This window comes from Plectropomus leopardus, chromosome 20 (genome assembly GCF_026936395.1).
Source record: "Plectropomus leopardus strain MGB_pleo_1.0 chromosome 20, ASM2693639v1, whole genome shotgun sequence".
NCBI classification, from domain to species: Eukaryota; Metazoa; Chordata; class Actinopteri; order Perciformes; family Serranidae; genus Plectropomus; species Plectropomus leopardus.
In genome coordinates, this window is record NC_142195.1 from 5,743,158 (window position 1) to 5,760,132 (window position 16,975).

At 38.2% G+C, this 16,975-nt stretch overlaps 1 protein-coding gene across 2 annotated transcripts; it reads right to left on the reverse strand.

The window, feature by feature from the left end:
* Positions 1–8,704: 8,704 nt before the first annotated feature.
* fbp1b (fructose-1,6-bisphosphatase 1b) lies at positions 8,705–16,476 on the reverse strand. Of its 2 annotated transcripts, none has more exons than XM_042509392.2 (9): positions 16,335–16,476; positions 12,397–12,599; positions 11,318–11,480; positions 11,092–11,184; positions 10,124–10,264; positions 9,834–9,971; positions 9,565–9,684; positions 9,054–9,243; positions 8,705–8,922 (listed from the first exon to the last, which is right to left on the reverse strand). In XM_042509392.2, exons 2-8 carry the CDS (start codon positions 12,564–12,566, stop codon positions 9,055–9,057), a joined length of 1,014 nt encoding a protein of 337 aa, XP_042365326.1. In that variant the 5' UTR covers positions 12,567–12,599; positions 16,335–16,476; the 3' UTR covers positions 8,705–8,922; position 9,054. The 2 variants fall into 2 exon arrangements, with proteins under 2 accessions (XP_042365326.1, XP_042365324.1); XM_042509390.2 differs by having other exon boundaries at positions 12,397–12,739; positions 16,335–16,462.
* Between the last annotated feature and the right edge of the window lie 499 nt (positions 16,477–16,975).

Genomic DNA, 16,975 nt, shown 5'->3' on the forward strand with positions numbered 1-16,975 from the left:
ACTTTGGTAAATCTGACTTTTCATATAACGCCACCAGCATGTCATTAATTTCCCTTATCCAGTAAACCATCACAATATCTATGAAAAGGATTACTACAAAATTTTATACCGACATCCTTAGTTCCAAGACAATGTGTTCAAATGGCTTTGGTGATCCTCTGTCTTCCATATTTTCTATGTATTGCCATGAAATTTGGTACAGATTAGCATTTAGCACACCAGGTTAATGGGATTTTCTCTTTCCTAGTCTCTCCAGACTCCAGCACACCCCATACTTTTATCACACCAGAGATGTTTTAGGGATGATACCACATGTTCTGAGAGCGTGTCCCCCTGGGGAGGGAGCCCTGCACCCTGGCAGGAAAAAGACTTGACTTTGAACTCAGTGAAAAGAACAAAGCCACAAGTTCAAACATGGGTCATTCCAGCTATAAAGTAGCCAAGAGTGCTCAGAAGGTTATAATCCTCCAAGCCAACAGTTCGTAATGTGGTATAATATGAGGGTGAAGAGATAGACAATTGTTTTGTTGTTTTGGTTTCCCATCAGCAAGACTTTCACATTCCTTTGGCTTGTTTCACGGAACAGATTAACACCACGGCAGGGAGAAAAGCTGGATAACGTTACAAAAAGATTCATGTTCTGGTTGTTATTGTTTCACTCAAGGACTTAGCAGGAAAGCAGATGGGGCTGTTAAATAGATCAGAACAGAGAGTTAAACTCCAGCCAGAGAGGTAGACGCTGGTTTTGCCATCACAGAGGAACGTAATTGATAGTAGGGGCTGCAGTAGATTGATGACACCTGCAGTAAAATCTGTGGAACAATGGAAACTTCAGGATGGCTTGGCCCTGCAGTATAGAGATAATGAGTGGCAGTGGTCAGGTAATGATAAGATAGCAGAGCCATTTCTTTCAGAAGAGGGGAAGATAATAAAGCCACACAAATTTCCCCAGAGGTAATAACAGTATCTCTGTGTAAAAACAGGGAGGTGAGAAGCTATTACAGGAGAAAAAAGAGACTTTAAGGCAGAAAGAGTTTTTTTAGTTATTGTGTGAAACATGGCCTCCCCTCTCCTCTACAAACTCAGATCACGTTTCTCTCAAGAGGAAATAGCTCCTCAGATACAGATATGCCACCTCAACCTCAGCACAGAAAGGATATTGTTCACTGGATTTAAGCCTTAACAAGGAACCTGAAAGGAATAAATTGACTGCACAGCGTCTACTTTACAAGAGCTGAAGAGAAAAAAGGAAGCATGTGTTGAATGGCTGACCCTTGGTCACTGAGAATGACATCTAGGGATGTGAAGCCTGAATTGAGTTTTAATCAGCATTACATTATCTGATGAGCATGAATAAAGACACACTGGATCATCATTTAATGGTGTGATATGCTACCACAATGCTACGTATTGGGACTGATAAGAGGATTGAGGAAACTCTCATATCTGTAAAATAATAGGCTACAGCTTTGCAACAAGACTAGTAACAGAGGGAAACAGCTCTGTCAAATAGCAACAAAACACACAAAATGCACCCAGAAGTACCCATAATACCAGCACTTATAAAGTTTATGAACACCTTATATCTTTTATGTATGTACAAAAAACAAAACAACAGTTTTCCATTTTATGTTGGGGTTCTATGCCAATCTCAACCCAACTGCCAGAAAAAATGTTGGCATTGTAGTTTTCTGCATTTGCATGTTAGTATGTAGCAGATACGTTAAGACTTTATGTTGAGACTTTAAGTTTCAACAGTGCTCTGTTTAACATATGGTTATGTTTAGGCACAAAAAATCACTTGGTTATGATTCAGAAAAGATAATGCTTTGGTTTAAAATACCCAGTTTTGGTGTCAAAATCGGAACTGACAACACAGCGATGACTCTCCTCAAAAAACAAGACAGAAAGAAAAACCTTTGGTGGAAAAATTTCAACTGGAAATGCTACAAATGACACGGCAAAAAACAACTATTTTTCATAGCACCATCCCAGCAGGAAACACAGACTGATGTCTTGTTGAAAAACTCGCTCTTTGTGGCAGTATCCCTACTGGAAAAATCACGGGTCGCTAGAAAACACCCTCTTTGGTGCCTAAAAAAGCACTGGAGACACAGCAATGACTCACTAAATCACTAATTTGTTGTTTGTTGGTTTCAAGAAGTGGTCAGCAGCTTGGCAGGCATCTAGGTGACACACTGTCCAAACCCCCTCCACCGCCTGACAAAGTTAGCTTATATCCTAAGCCCTTAAATGTTGATATGATACATATGAAACATGAACATGTAACATATTTTTAGTTTGCTTAAATGTACAATGTTGACTTTTTTTCTGGCCATGGGGCTGGCTGATCTATTTTTGGCACTCAGCAATTGCCTGGAATCCAGCAGAGATTGCAAGAAGTTGCTGGTTGTGGCAAAGAAATAATTTGGTAATTAACTGTCCTGAAACGATTAACTTTCCGTACTTTTAGAATCAAAAACTAGCTTGGGATTTAACTCTCCTAAAACAACTAACTTTTTGTACTTTTCAAGCCAAGCTAGCTGCTTCCCCATGTTTCCAGTTTTAATGCTAAGATAAGCTAACTTTCCATAGCTTCGTATTTGAAGGACAAAGATATCAATCCTCCCATCTAACTCTCACTTGATTTCCCAACATGCTGCACAGTTCCTTTAAGCCCTCGAGTAAAACAGCATAGAGGTTATGTTTTCTTAAAAGATATGAGATTCTTAAATCAGAACTAAAAGTGATCATAGCGGGATTATTACTTTGCATACACATACACACACAGACGAGTCCTACGAAAGAGCTGAAGAAGCCAGATATAAGATTGCCAGTCTTTCATTTCCATGGCACATTTTGTAACTCAAGCCGTCTGGCACTCTGCCAATGTGGGGCACATTTTGAGCTCAATCTTGAAGGCGTAGCTGCTGTTTCAGGAGACAGAAAATAAGATGTGACCCAGGTCTTCCCTGACATTTGCCTGAATAATCACAATGTTTCAGTAGAACCGAATACACGGTTTGAGTAGCATGGGCCATTGGTGCTAGATTATCTTTCTGCAAGCCTTGGGAGTATTCTTAGAACTTCAGGATAGTCACAGGAAGTGTGTAGGCTGTGTAATTTATGACTTTTCGGTGAACAATTGCTGATGCAGTTGACAAAGGCACAGATCATTCCAGCTCAGTGTAAAAGCAGCCCAAGATATGCAATTACTATAGAGTGAGACATCTCTAAAAATATCTAAACATATACAAATGCAAACATATCCGAGAGCATCCTTTGATATACCATATTTTGGTTCATGTGGACAGAGAGGCCTGTAGTTTGGTGGTTAGATTCCTTCCATTTACATTACAGTTATTGTCCCTAAACTTTAATGGGAGCAGAAAAGACTCAAGGTTTATGAAGAATCTGGTGTTCAGAGCGCAGATGAGGCTGTCCTCTGACAGTAACCACATGCTTTTAATCCAAACACACCACCCTTTGTAAGGCTCAGCATCGGCGGTGGTCTGGTCCAACTGTCCCGATCCATGACACCATAAAATAAATCATGCCAATCTGAGTGGATTTTTTTCTCCCGTTTCCCTTGACAAATATCACAAAATAGCACAGTACTACTGTATTTGACACACCATAAATGACCAAACTTCTCGCAGGATTCAGGAATCATTCAAAGGACAAGTTTGCTTTAAATGGAATATTATTTTGTCCCGATCAGTTGCAGACATACTTAGTTCTCATATTATGCATGAAGAGATGGACATTTAATAAAACGTCATATCAAAGGTAAACCTGAGAAGTTACTGGACTAGCTCTGTGCAATGCAAGCATTAATGTTGCCTAGTAACATAACTTTGTACAAAACATTTTCACTTCTTTGCCCACTAAAGTGCAGTAATGGTTTCTCCCATCCAGCTTGGCCTCAGTAGAATTACATCAGTTTTGGTTCAGACAAGAGTTTTTCTCAGCTGGGTAACCAGAGACTCACTCAGCTGTCAGTTTGATTTTCAGATTTTGGATGCAGATGTATGAAATGTAGTCTTGTGATGTGAATCTACCAAGGAGACTTGGACTCTTACCTCCAAAACAAGAGTATGTTGTGGGGCAGGGGGTGGACGGGATTACAGATGCATGAAGTATCAGGTACAAATATGGGTCCTTTCTGGCCGAAAGTTGAGGCAGTATTTGGATTAGCAGTTAGCTCCAGCCAGGGTGGTCTGGGATACAGAGTTTATGTTTAATTTAAACATCGGCTCTCCGAGTCTGCCTACTGTCACTGCACTGAGAAAAGCCATGCCGATGGGTTAAACAAAAAGTGGGATGGTAGGTCTAATATGTAGTCATGACTGAAGTTATGAAACCTTTTTATGCTTTACAACCTGGCAGACAGACTCTAGTTTATAGTGGAAGTCTCTGGCTGAATAGATAAAGGCTGTAGATATAGCTTTTATCTTTTGCTTTGAGCCACTGTTACAGTTTGGGACCTTCATTGCCCGTCACCTCTTGACTTTCTGCTAATAAAGAAATAAAAAGTGCCTGCAAACTAGTAAGAGTCTACAACCATGCTATGTCTCAGTGACGATATAGTAATGGTGCTGGAGGAAGAGTTTAAATATCACCAAAGTTGTTGCTATTCATCCTGCAAGTGAAGAGATAAGAAGTCTCTGTCAGAAATATCTTAATAAATTGTAAAGCTTGCATTGTTTGATTTGATGTTGTGCTGCCTCTTTTCTACTTTTGCACTTGAGATATTTTGCTCAAAAGCACAAAGTTCAACCTCATGGTGTTACTGCAGAAAAAGTCAGAGGATCATCAATGTCAGTATTGATCCACTGGAGACCATAAATGCTTGAACAAATTTCCTGACAATCCATCCAATATTTGAGAAATTTCAGTCTGGACCAAAGTGATGGGCCGACTGGCTGACAAAGCCATGCTGCTAGCATGACTAAAGGGAACATGTATGTTTTTTATTTATTTTTCATTATTTTATTTCTTTTCTGCATAGGTTTATTCTGCCTCTGGTGTTTCCTCACTAATGGTAGTGCTTCCTCAATTCTGAGATTTCTGGTTTTAAATGGGTACTTCTATGCTTTAGTGCCTTATTTAATCACAAAGTTATGCATGTGTGAATCTGAGTGTGTGTGTGTATGTGGGTGGCAGGGTTGCTTTCACTGTGTGAAGCACTTTGTGTTACAGTCTGCTTGTATGAAAAGTGCTATATAAATAAAGTGTGACTGATTGATTGACTGATTATCGACTTCTTTTAAGGCCTGTTTGTAATTTATCTTATTTATTTCTGCACAAACCCAACGACCTATTGTTTCTGTGATCTTCCTTTCCCTCCTGCACAAGCAAAACTGAGAAGGCTGCAGAGAGGGGGGGGGGGTTGTTGAGTAAGCTGTCAGTTAAACAGACACACCACAGACACAGCACTTTAACACTCTTCGTCAGAGTGTAAAGTAAACAGAGCCTGTCTGGACACGGGCTGGATATCAGACAGACAAGGAAGGGCTACAACAGAAAACAACAGGTACTGACCTGTCATGGTTAGACAGAAAAAAAGGACAAAACAGTGTTGCATTATCTGACACATTGTTTCAAATTATTACTTATTTAAATTAACAATAAATCAGTTGGCAAAAGTAGTCATGACAACATAATGTGGCTAAAACATTCTGGTATGCTACTTACAGGGCTGTGATCAAGACCAACTTAAAGGTTGAGAGTGTTGGATTTAGTGACATCTAGTGGAGAGGTTGCAGATTGCAAGCAACAGAAACTTCTCCAATGTGCTAAGCGTGTAGTACAACTACAGTGGCCGATGCCAAAACACAAGAAAATGAATGACCCTATCTAAAGCTGGTGTTTGATTTCTTTTTTTGGCTACTGGAGAAACAACCTGGCAAACTCCATGGGATAGGTTGCACTCTGTATGCAAACATAATCGGCTTATTCTAAGCAAAAAGAACCCCAGACAAGTCTTAGTTTTAGGTGATTGTACACGAAGAAAAACACAGTTATAAATATTCCACTCCATTTCTCCCATCCCCTCCAAATACTACACTCTGTACCTTAAATTGAGTCCAAGTCAAGTCCAAGACCAGGTCCAATCGAGTCAGAGTGAAGTACAAGTCCGGAGCAAATCCAGTCCTGTTCAAGAAACCAAATTTTAGTATGGTGTCAATCATGAACATTTTGACATCTAATGTTAGCTGATATACTAGCTTGCTAGTGACTTCCTGTAAGTGATGTTACTCTGGTGGAAAGTGCTGAGCTTAGAGCCTCACAAAATTGCCATAATAAGAGAATAAGGAAGAGGTGGATGAAGAGAGAATCTTTACTCATGCATCATGATGGCAGAATCAGGCAACGTTTTCGACAACTGATCCTGAATCGGCAGCCAAGAACAACTTGAACAGTTCTCAATAGCTGAGCCTGAGATCAAGACAATTCCATGTCCAATGAGGCACAAGACCAAGACAAGAGCAAGACAAAAAGTGGTCTTGAGATCGAACTCAAGACCAAGACAGGATTTGAGTGCTTACAGCCCGATCTATTTTTCTTTGTTTTTTCAAGCCTGTAAAAGTCAGACAATGATGCCACGAGATGTAACGTAACTCATTTGGGGGTTAAGAAAATGCCTCTCTTGAAAAGCAACAATAATCCCTGAAAGTCTTCCACTTATTTTGAGCATTCACTTCAACAGTAAGTACATTATTCAAACTAACATATTCTTGTCTTGTTCTTTATACTTGAACACACACACACACACACACACACACACACACACATGCATCTACAGTACATACACACCCACACACACCACACACATGCATCTACAGTACATACACACACACACACACACCACACACACAGTAGCAAGGGAAAAATAAACAGACTGGGTTGTGCTTTTCCTGCAAAATCTAAATATTGACTCAGTAACCTATAATCATACACAGCCTGAACAGAATCGAAATAAACAAGTGCGCCTGACATGTGTAAGTGTTTTTGTGTGTCTCATGGGCACTGAGGCTGTTGAATGCTGACACTGACAAACACACATAAAAAAGAGGAAGTGGTTCAGTTTTTAGTGAATACCAGACAATATGGATTCCATCCAGGACGCTGGAGCTACATAAATTATTATGTTCTCTATATTTACAAAGAAGGCCTTTCGAAAGCACTGAGCCCTCCCTCTCTGATCAAACATCTGCTATCAATTCACATCATTTAACTTTCATATGACTCACATGCAATATTCAAGAGGCTTTAGACTGCCAAGACATACGTTGAAAAAACCCCAATAAAAATTCCATTACGTTCACAGAGGAACTTTTCACTTTAATGCCAAGTTTCCAAGTGACATCAGCAGCTTGAGATCCACACAACTGTGTTATTATTGAGTCATAACATTAATAAAAGTTCATTAAGTTTCATATCAGACTTTCAATCTTTTTTTTTCTTTTGCTGGAAGCTACGATACAACATTGGGAAAGATACAGACTGCATATGCCGAATGTGAAGCATTGTTCTTGTACGGACCATAATGACTGCTTTGCTGAATAAACTTGATTGATTGAATGAGGCTTTTGTGTTAACATACTGTTGGATCTTTTTGTCTCTCTCACTGAGTCTTTATGGCTCATTAGTGAAGTGGCAAAGCTGTAACATTTCTGGCTCTATGAAGGCCTGTCAGGGTGTGTTGCTGATGCCAGAAATCTAACAAGGAAACACAGAGTTTCAGAGAAACAGAAGTTGTAAATGGACATGGACTTAAATTTTTTTTTCCCTTTTAAAGATGTTCTACTGTCCTTTTTGTTTTTGCTTTTATGTTCTCTCAGGTTAAAGCTGAAGTAGGCAGAGATCTGGATAGGGCAAAAAAGGCCTAATTTGAAAATACACCCTCGTCCTGTAGTTCTTCCCTTTCTGCCCACCGGACAACTGCAGGCATATGCACACCATTCATACAGTAACCCAGTGTTTCCAATACACTGATTTATTTAATCTCGTTTCATTGTAGAGATACACATTGAACACTCCATCCTTTCCCCATACCCCCTCTGTGAAATGACCTGTGATTCACCAATGTCTCCTGTCACAAGTTAGATTTTCTAAATCCTGAAAACAGAAACAAGAGAAGGTGTAGAAGTGTAGTTTTCTTTTAGTCCACTTAACTTACAATATGCTTCAGGATAATTATGGGATTTCTGCCCATTAGCGGCAATATAAAAACGGCCTTCCCCAACTTTAAAACAGCAATTCAACATTTTGGGAAATAGGTGGAAACATCTAGCCTGGGTCTGTCTACAGGTCACAAAATGTGCCCAACAACTACCAAGGCCAATGGATCAGACTATACTTAGTAGCTTCCAGGTGTTAATGTGTATAGACATCCTGTTAAACCTCAGTCCAAAGTGTAGCATTGGGCTTGTTGCTTCAAAAGAAATTTCAGCAGAAGGTCAGTGAAAATACACTGTATTTTTCAACCTTTGACAGAGGCTCAAAATGATCTGCGGCAGATGTGTTGAGGCAAAAATGGCCTTTTTGGATGTAAATAAAAACTGCAAACTTCTACTGTATCCAATATTTAGTCAAATAAGAGTTCTGACACAAAGTGAAACACAGTATGTCCTCTCATAGAGAAAGGCATTAACCCATTTACGCATACAGGACCTTGCAATTAAATGCACAACATGAATATTTTTTTATTTGCCTTTATTTAAAAAATACAGGGTTAGTCTCTACAAATAACACTTACAGCAGCAAGGTGGAATTAGCATAGTGTGAGGCAGACTTAATTAGCCCAGTGAGGTTCCCGGTTCTTTCATCAGTGCAGTTGAGGGAATGAGTAGAAAGCACTTGACAATGAATGTCCTGATTGAGCCTCTTGGTTGTGCTGTTAGTCCTTCAAAGAGACTGAAAAAAAAACCAAACAAAATTATTTATTATCCCAGAAAGGTCTGCTGAAGGGTGCTTATTATACACTGTCGTGTGAAAGGCTGTGAGTGGAAATGAGGTATTCCATTCACAAGAAATTACTGGAATACCTCATTTCTTGTGCTTCTTGCAGATGGACAGATACTCCTGCACATCATCAGGAGATCCCAGTACCACGGGAACCCTCTCGTGGATGCTGGTGGGCTGGATGTCCAGAACATTCATGGATCCTGTGGTGGCCATGCCTCCTGCCTGCTCCATGATAAAGGCCATGGGGTTGCATTCATACAACAGCCTCAGCTGAATGACAAAAAGCAGAAAAAAGAGTTAGGAAATGTAAGACAAATCATCATTTATGTGTGGATTTTTTTTTTTTGGGGGGGGCATTTTTGCCTTTATTATAACATTTTTGCCTTTATTATATAAGACAGATCAATAGTGTGAAAGGGGGAGACAGAGGTGACGACATGAAGCAAAGGGCCGTGAGCTGAAATCTAACCCAGAGCCGCTGCCGCAAGGACACTGCCTTTACTCATGGGGCGCCTGCTTTATCCACTCAGCCACCAGATACCCCAAGGATTAACTATGTTCTGTCCATTTGTATAATCCTCTACTGCTCACCTTGCCCTTAGGACTCTTGACATTAGCAGGGTATAAAAAGATCCCTCCATACACCAAAGTGCGATGAACATCAGCTACCATTGAACCAACATATCGACTTCCATATGGAGCAGAGCCATCCTGGAGACACAAACATGTATTGTAGACTTTTAGTCAGTGTGTCACTTTTGCATGCAGAATCAAAAACATTTTGCAGCCAATTTCACATTCAGCCTTTGCAATGTATTCAAGACAGGAGTGACCTTAAATTGTTCAGTCATTGCCATTACCTCTGGGTATTTCTTCTTTTGTAGGTACTCTGTCACATCTGGATAAAAATGCTGTGCATATCCCTCATTCAAACTGTAGATTTTTCCCTTTTTCTTAATCCTCACATCACGATCTACCAAGATGAACTCACCAATTGCCTGCAAGGCGATAATGAGAAAAATATCAGAAAATTATTATGAAGACACATACAATCTGAAATAATGAGCAAAAAGGAGTTATAGAAAGAAAATAACAATAAATATAATCAATTAACAGTCTTGATGCCATGACTGTGACATCTTAGTCTTACGGGGTCAAGCATGAAGCAGTTGACTCCCTGACCAGTGGAGAGGACCATCATGGTGGCGCTGCCGTACAGAGCATAACCAGCTGCCACGAGGTTTCTTCCAGGTTGCAGAGCATCCTTCTCAGATGGCTCACCATCTGTGGTCTGTGGAACGACACAGGAAAAATGTAACAACAACTGGGAGAGGCCTTTTGCAAACCAATACAGTTGTTGACACAGTCAGTTGGAATGCTGTTGTCTTTTACAAGTACACAGGGCAAGAGGATGCAGTTTGGTAATCTATAGCAGTGCACTGTATTTTATATTGTGGATTTTATAAATTAAATTCATATGATTTTAATGTGAAATATTAATCTGTCAAAAAGGTAATTTGTCTGTCTAATAAATGTAGCAAAGTACAAAACTTCCTCCTGAGACATAGAAGAGTAGAAATATAAAGCTGCAAAAAATGGATATATATAATGACTTTAAAGGTCTAATATGTAGGACTTAGTGACATGTCATGATTCTGTTGCAGATTGCAAAATAACAGAAACTTTTCCCATGTGCTTAGCCTGTAGGAGAGCTAAGGTGGCCTACGTGAAAAAACGTGATTGGGGCCATCTAGAGCCAGTGTTTTTGTCTTTTCTGGGCTACTTTAGAAACATGGCAGACTTTGTAGGAGAGGATCCGTACAAATAAAAACAACTCATTCTAAGGTAACAAAAAACATAATTCTCAAGTTTCAGGTGATTAGAATGTAAATATGAATACATTACATTTCCTCTTATATATCCCTCTATATATTACACTCTTGACCTTCAAACACAGGAACTGAGTAAACATAGTTACTTTCCAGCATGAGACTATACTCTCTTATTTTACAGTTGCTGATTTAAAAAAAACTCTCTCTTTTAGAAAAAGCAAATTAAGGGGAAATCCACATTGAATAGTTAGTGTTTTGAATCAGCGTGCTGTGTCATCATTATTACCTTCTTGTAAATGCCGAAAATTGTTCCAATCGAGACCAGACAGTCAATGTTTGAGGATCCATCCAGTGGATCAAAGCACACAATGTATTTTCCCTGTCAGATGAGTACAAATAATATTATCAGTGTCACACGGATACCTGATAAACATGTGGAAATCTATAACATAAAGAGAAAAAGCAGACATAATTGCAAATACATTCATGGCTATTGTGTACAGATCAGTTACCTGCTTGTCTGGTTCCACTATGATGGCCTTCTCATCTTCCTCTGACACCAGCACACAGGAGGTGAAGGAGGACTTGATCATGTTGATGACCAGATCATTGGACAGGACATCCAGTTTCTTCACCTGGTCCCCTGTCACATTGGTGCTTCCAGCAATGCCATATCTTCCAAGGGAGGAAAGAGGAGCAGACACAATTTTAAAACTATGCATGAAATGACTCACTTTTCTTGTAAAATGTGATAGCATTTCTCACAATATGTTATTATTTTTATTTTTGTTCAAACCAGTGACAAAAGTCTAACAAGCCCATTATCTTCTTGACCTCTGCCCTTGGGAATTGTACACAACATGTGCAGAGTTTACCTTTGGCCAGGGCCAAAGTTAAAACTGCTTACTGATTCTTAAGTAGTGATGCACAGTTAAAGATCCCTTATTGTAAAAACTCAGATTTCCTTGCCTTTGTCATTAAAAAGTAAATATAGGTGCTATATAAATACTGAATCAAAATGCTCTTTCATCCAAATAGTATCACAGTGCTTAATCCACAGAAAAATCCACCAGGCCACTACATAAAAAGGTAGAAACTGCTGCTACAGTGCCGTTACAATCATTTCCCAGCTGCAATAACAGATGTATAGGACCTAGAGACAGTGACCAATCTGTGCAGACTGGACTTTTTAGGGGGGGTTTAAGGACAGAGGGGCTAAAACTGAGCCTTTCTAAACGAGGATGAACACAAGTACATTCAGGCAGATAGTATGAGAAAAATAAAGTGTTTCTGGAACATTAAAACATGTACACACTCTAGTAGTATCCCCAAATACAAGTATGCACCCAGAAATTAGCAGAATATGGGACCTTTAAGAGACAAAAGTAATGCACTGGATTAAAAACTGGATAACCTAAAAGTAATGTTAAAATAAACACAATTAGAGTCATCAGATAACAGTAACCTTGATCCTTGAGTTCACTAGGGAAGAAAACTTAGTTCCCCCATCCACCTTCATACTGACATGAATACACATTTCCGTCTTTTATTTCCACATTGGAATATTTTTGTTTTTCAAAGTAATACTCACAGGTTTGCGATCCCAGCCTTCCTGACAGCAGTTGAAATGGCTTTGACGGCGGTGCAGATGGAATTGAGCAAATTCGTCAGCTCACCCGTTCCATGGGCCTTCCTGCCCTCCTCCAGAACAAACCGGGTGAGAGTCAACACGTTGGTATCGAAGGCTCCTTTGTCAGACATTTTGCTGTCAGGTGTGGGACTGGGACCTAATGCCTCAAGTGAAATAGGTGAGGGTGGACCTGAAGTTAAAAAAGGTGGACTCTAGAACTGAGATAGGGGAAGGGACGGGGGTGTGCAACTCTTCCAACCAATCAAAAGTGTCCTTTTCACAGTTGGTTTGATCACTTCTGTAACTGTGGGTTTAAAAGAGCAAAGTTCACAGATAGTGATTTGGTTAAAAGCAACAATGGTGTTAAAAAGAATGAATTGTTGCTCACTTTGATTTGTGAGTAGATGGTTTTTCCATTTTGCAGCGGCCTATTTAAAGCTCTGCCTAATATTTATTTTTACCAACAATGTGAATGGACGAAATCCCAAAATTGAGTGAATTTAAAACTTGAAAAAAAGAAAAAAGAAAAGAAAAAAGAACTTAGTACAAACACAGTGAGATCTTGTTTCATTGTGCATTTATGGTGCAGAAGTGCAGAATCATTCCAAAAACTTCTAACAGACACACTGCTTATACAGCGCTACATTTATCACCAATTTCTTTAGGGCAAATGCAAACAGTGGCTGGATTCCTATTATATTTTAACTTTCATCTGTTTAGCTTTACAAGTGCCAAGCAATTTATGAGATTAATTTGACATTTAACATACATTGGGACAAAATATACAGTCACTTATATCAATACATTTTCACTCACAATAACCCCCTTTTAGGGAAACGTGCAAGTGCTGAATATGACTGGCTCAGCACTTCTCTGGAAACATTACCGTAACTGCCTAAACATTCCTTCCCTGCGTGATCCTGAAGAAGTGTAAAGTTCAAATCATGGCACTCATTGTCCTTGTCTACCCTCCCTGTGATTTTATAAAACACCTTTACTATTGCATTTGCTAAAAAACAGTATTTGCAGTCAGTGTTGTCTTTGAGTCAGTGTGTCTCTGCATGCATGTAGTGAGTTTATGGCTGTAAGACAAACATGGAAAGGTAAAATGACTTCACATAGAGTTACAACATGAGCTTGCATGAAATGTGTCTGAGACCTGTTGTGCAATGAACTGCACAGGTTGAACTTTGAACTCAACAAGATACCAGGCATGATAATGGCCACAGTCATGAGGTAATGTATGATAGTTGATCACACACCATTCAAAGCCGTTTCAGATTTATGTTAGCGATGTAGTTGCAAATGTCAATTTTGTAGACCAGCATGAGAGCTACAAAAATTACACAACTGATTTCAGTTTAGTGGGTCCCTTACACACACATACACATACACATACACAATAGTTAAAATAAAATATAGATATATTTGTTTGTAAACAGCATAAGCTTAAGCATACTCTTTTTTTCCTGTTATTGCTGATCTAGAGTGGCGTGTATTTCTCCACTGTGTCCACATGATGTCGCCGTGCAGCTAAAAAGCTGTTGAATATAAACGAAGTCTTGGCAAAGACATTCCAAAGAACCGGTCATTTCCTGTTAACTCTGCTGAACCCTGAGTCAGTTTTGTAGTTCTCTGCAAATTAAAGCAGCCACTTTCTTTCTTCCTTTAACTTTCAGCACTATAAAAAACAGCTCAAGTTAGATATACTAGCATCCTGTAGGATGTGAGAGTGACCAATTTTCTGTTTTGACATTTTTTATGGTAATACAATTAGTGGAAAGTAGGGATGATAACAATTAATCCATAAGAGATTAAATCATTCTGAATTCATTTGTGAACATGTGAAACTTAATCGATCAATAAATAGGCTGTGCAATGCTGTCAAAGTGTATGCAATATGTTGCTGTGAGCTTTGACTGAGGAAAAACACATTTGGTATTATTTGAAATAAGCAATGTTTTTATGGATTTTTAAAATAACGATGAGTCGGTTGTTAATTTTACCAATAACTGATTAAGGACAGTGCTTACAATTTGCAACCCTAGTGAAAAGGTGTAGTTAAATCTATACGAAATATTTAAACAAAGACTGCAATGTCTTTGTTTTTGCTTTATACAACTCTGACAAAATCCTAAATCAATATTCACTGAAATACAAAGGACCATCTCTGTAATTTGCACATTTCTATCAGTTTTGTATTACTGCTTAGTCTTGAAACTTAGATCTGTTTTCATCTGTTTTATGTATGAGTATTGTTTTTTAACTGCACCCTGGTAAGAGCACCCTGATGACGTAAGCTCAATCGAAACAAAATGTGGAGCTCACATTGTCAGGATGATTTTACCGGGCTTATTTAATAGGGGCAATATCTTCATAACCATAGGCTATTTTTGGCTTCTAAGCTCTGCTGCACAATGTTTAAACTTAAATTCTTACTGTCTTTTCTCATGACATGTATGTGCAAATAAATCTGTAACTGGAGGGAGGACTGAATTTATTGGCAAAAAAATGACTAGATTTAATATACTACATTTTTTTAAAAAATTTTTTTACAGTAAATATACCTACTTTTGTTCATATAAAAGACATTAAATGTACTCAAAAAGACTGCATTTATTTATTTATTTTTTTTAAATGACTGTATTTTAATATGTGACTACCTTTTTCAGTAAATATACTACAGATCATGTTAAGAAATTGTAAAAAAAATTGTAGAAAGTGTATTCTAAAACACTAAATATATTGGAAAAAAGACTATTTTTAATGATATGTGACTACCTTTTTACAGGTAGTGAATATACTATAGCTAGTATACCAAGAAATTAAATGTGTTCTAAATGACTGAATTATTGAAAAGAGCTTGTATATGTAACGTCCTTTTTACGGTAAATACACTATATTTCCTGTCAAGAAATTAAGTGCACTCTAAAAGACTGAATTATCAGAAAAATGACTATTTTTAATGATATGTGATTACCTTTTTACAGTAAATATACTAGGGCTCATGTCAAGAAATGTAATGCTTACTAAAAGACAGAATTTACTGGGAAAAAAAGACTATTTTTAATGATACGTGACTACCTTTTTACAGTAAAAATACTACAGCTCATTGTCAAGAAATTAAATGTGCTCTACAAGAACAGAATTATTGATCATTGGTAAGAACATGCCAAGTGAACACACCCTCTCTTGCAGAGAAGTCTATGGTGCTAAAGACAATGGTGACAAAAAACATGTAGTATTTATGCTGTGTAATCGATTCAATAGAAGGAAAGACATCATCAATATTTTACTGAGGACTGTTCATCAGTGACTGAGAGACTCCCAGGAGCACCTGCTGTGCATGTTGACAGCTCTCCACACATGCGCAGTAGCTGCCCTACTGTTGCTCTGTTAAAACTTATTTTGTTTCGCAGTTAAAAGGTTAAATAAAGACGTAAAGAGGAGAAATTATAACATCGCGACCGCATTAATGTTTAAAAATGCTTTTCGACCTTTCCAAATGGATACTTTATGGCTTTATTTTTAACCTCTACATCACAACAGCTTGTCATTACCTGCTCCTCTTCTACAGGTGAGTGGCACCTCATCACATTGCTAGCGAGCTAGCTAACGCAGGCTAACGGGCGACGAGCTCACGTTGAGCTAAGTTTTAAAAGAAAAAAACAAACATTATATTCACAGGACAGTCAAGTAAGAGTTTTGCACCGGCATCATATCATTATTTAAGTTTATCATCTCTCACCGTCACCACAAGGCGTCAGGCTTTAGCAGCATTCAGGCTTGCTAACTATTGTTTTTGGTGGTCAAGAGACAATTGTCCAATTGTCCAGTTTGCATTTATGTCATCTTAATCTACAGAACAGGCCTATTTTATTTTTTTTAAGAACACATACCTTATTCAGCGGGCTTTGTGAGTATCAAACGTCGAGGAATTCCTTGATAAAGTGCATGTCCTATAAGCCAAATGTTAATTAGGACTTTAAAATCACCTGCTAAATAGAGAGAGGGGGGGAAATGTTTTGGGCTCTTCCACAAATCAGCGAAAACACACGTCATAGACCCAACCATTCTGTCCTGTGACCCCTTAGGATAAAGCAATGTCTACTCGACCTCTTACTGTCAATTGTTTGTTTTCCACAGTGATTTTGTTTTTAATATTATAAGTAAAATAATTTTTAAAAGTGTTAATTATCTTATATTGTAAAAACAACAACAACAACATTTAGATAAGAGGAGTCTGGGGATTTTTTTTAAACGACATATGTCATGTAAATTACATATGTTACAATTTTTTTTGAAAGGCATATTTTTTTAAAATCTCAACATCTATCTGTCTATCTCTCTCTCTCTCTCTCTCTCTCTCTATATATATATATATATATATATATATATATATATATTTATGATTATTATTTTTTTTTTTTTTTAAAGAAAACATTACTTTAAAACCCACATACAGGTTCTGGGGTTCTGAGGGTATTAAAATCAATACATAAATGAAGTTGAATGTCCCTCCCTTACTGAATAAAAAAAC

Coding starts and splice junctions, on each gene's coding strand:
- fbp1b (XM_042509392.2), bottom strand. CDS start 12,566: ATGTCTGACAAAGGAGCCTTCGATACCAACGTGTTGACTCTCACCCGG. Junction 11,185..11,317: donor TAGTGGAACCAGACAAGCAG/GTAACTGATCTG, acceptor CTCATCTGACAG/GGAAAATACATTGTGTGCTT. Junction 9,972..10,123: donor ACTGCTTCATGCTTGACCCC/GTAAGACTAAGA, acceptor ATCGCCTTGCAG/GCAATTGGTGAGTTCATCTT.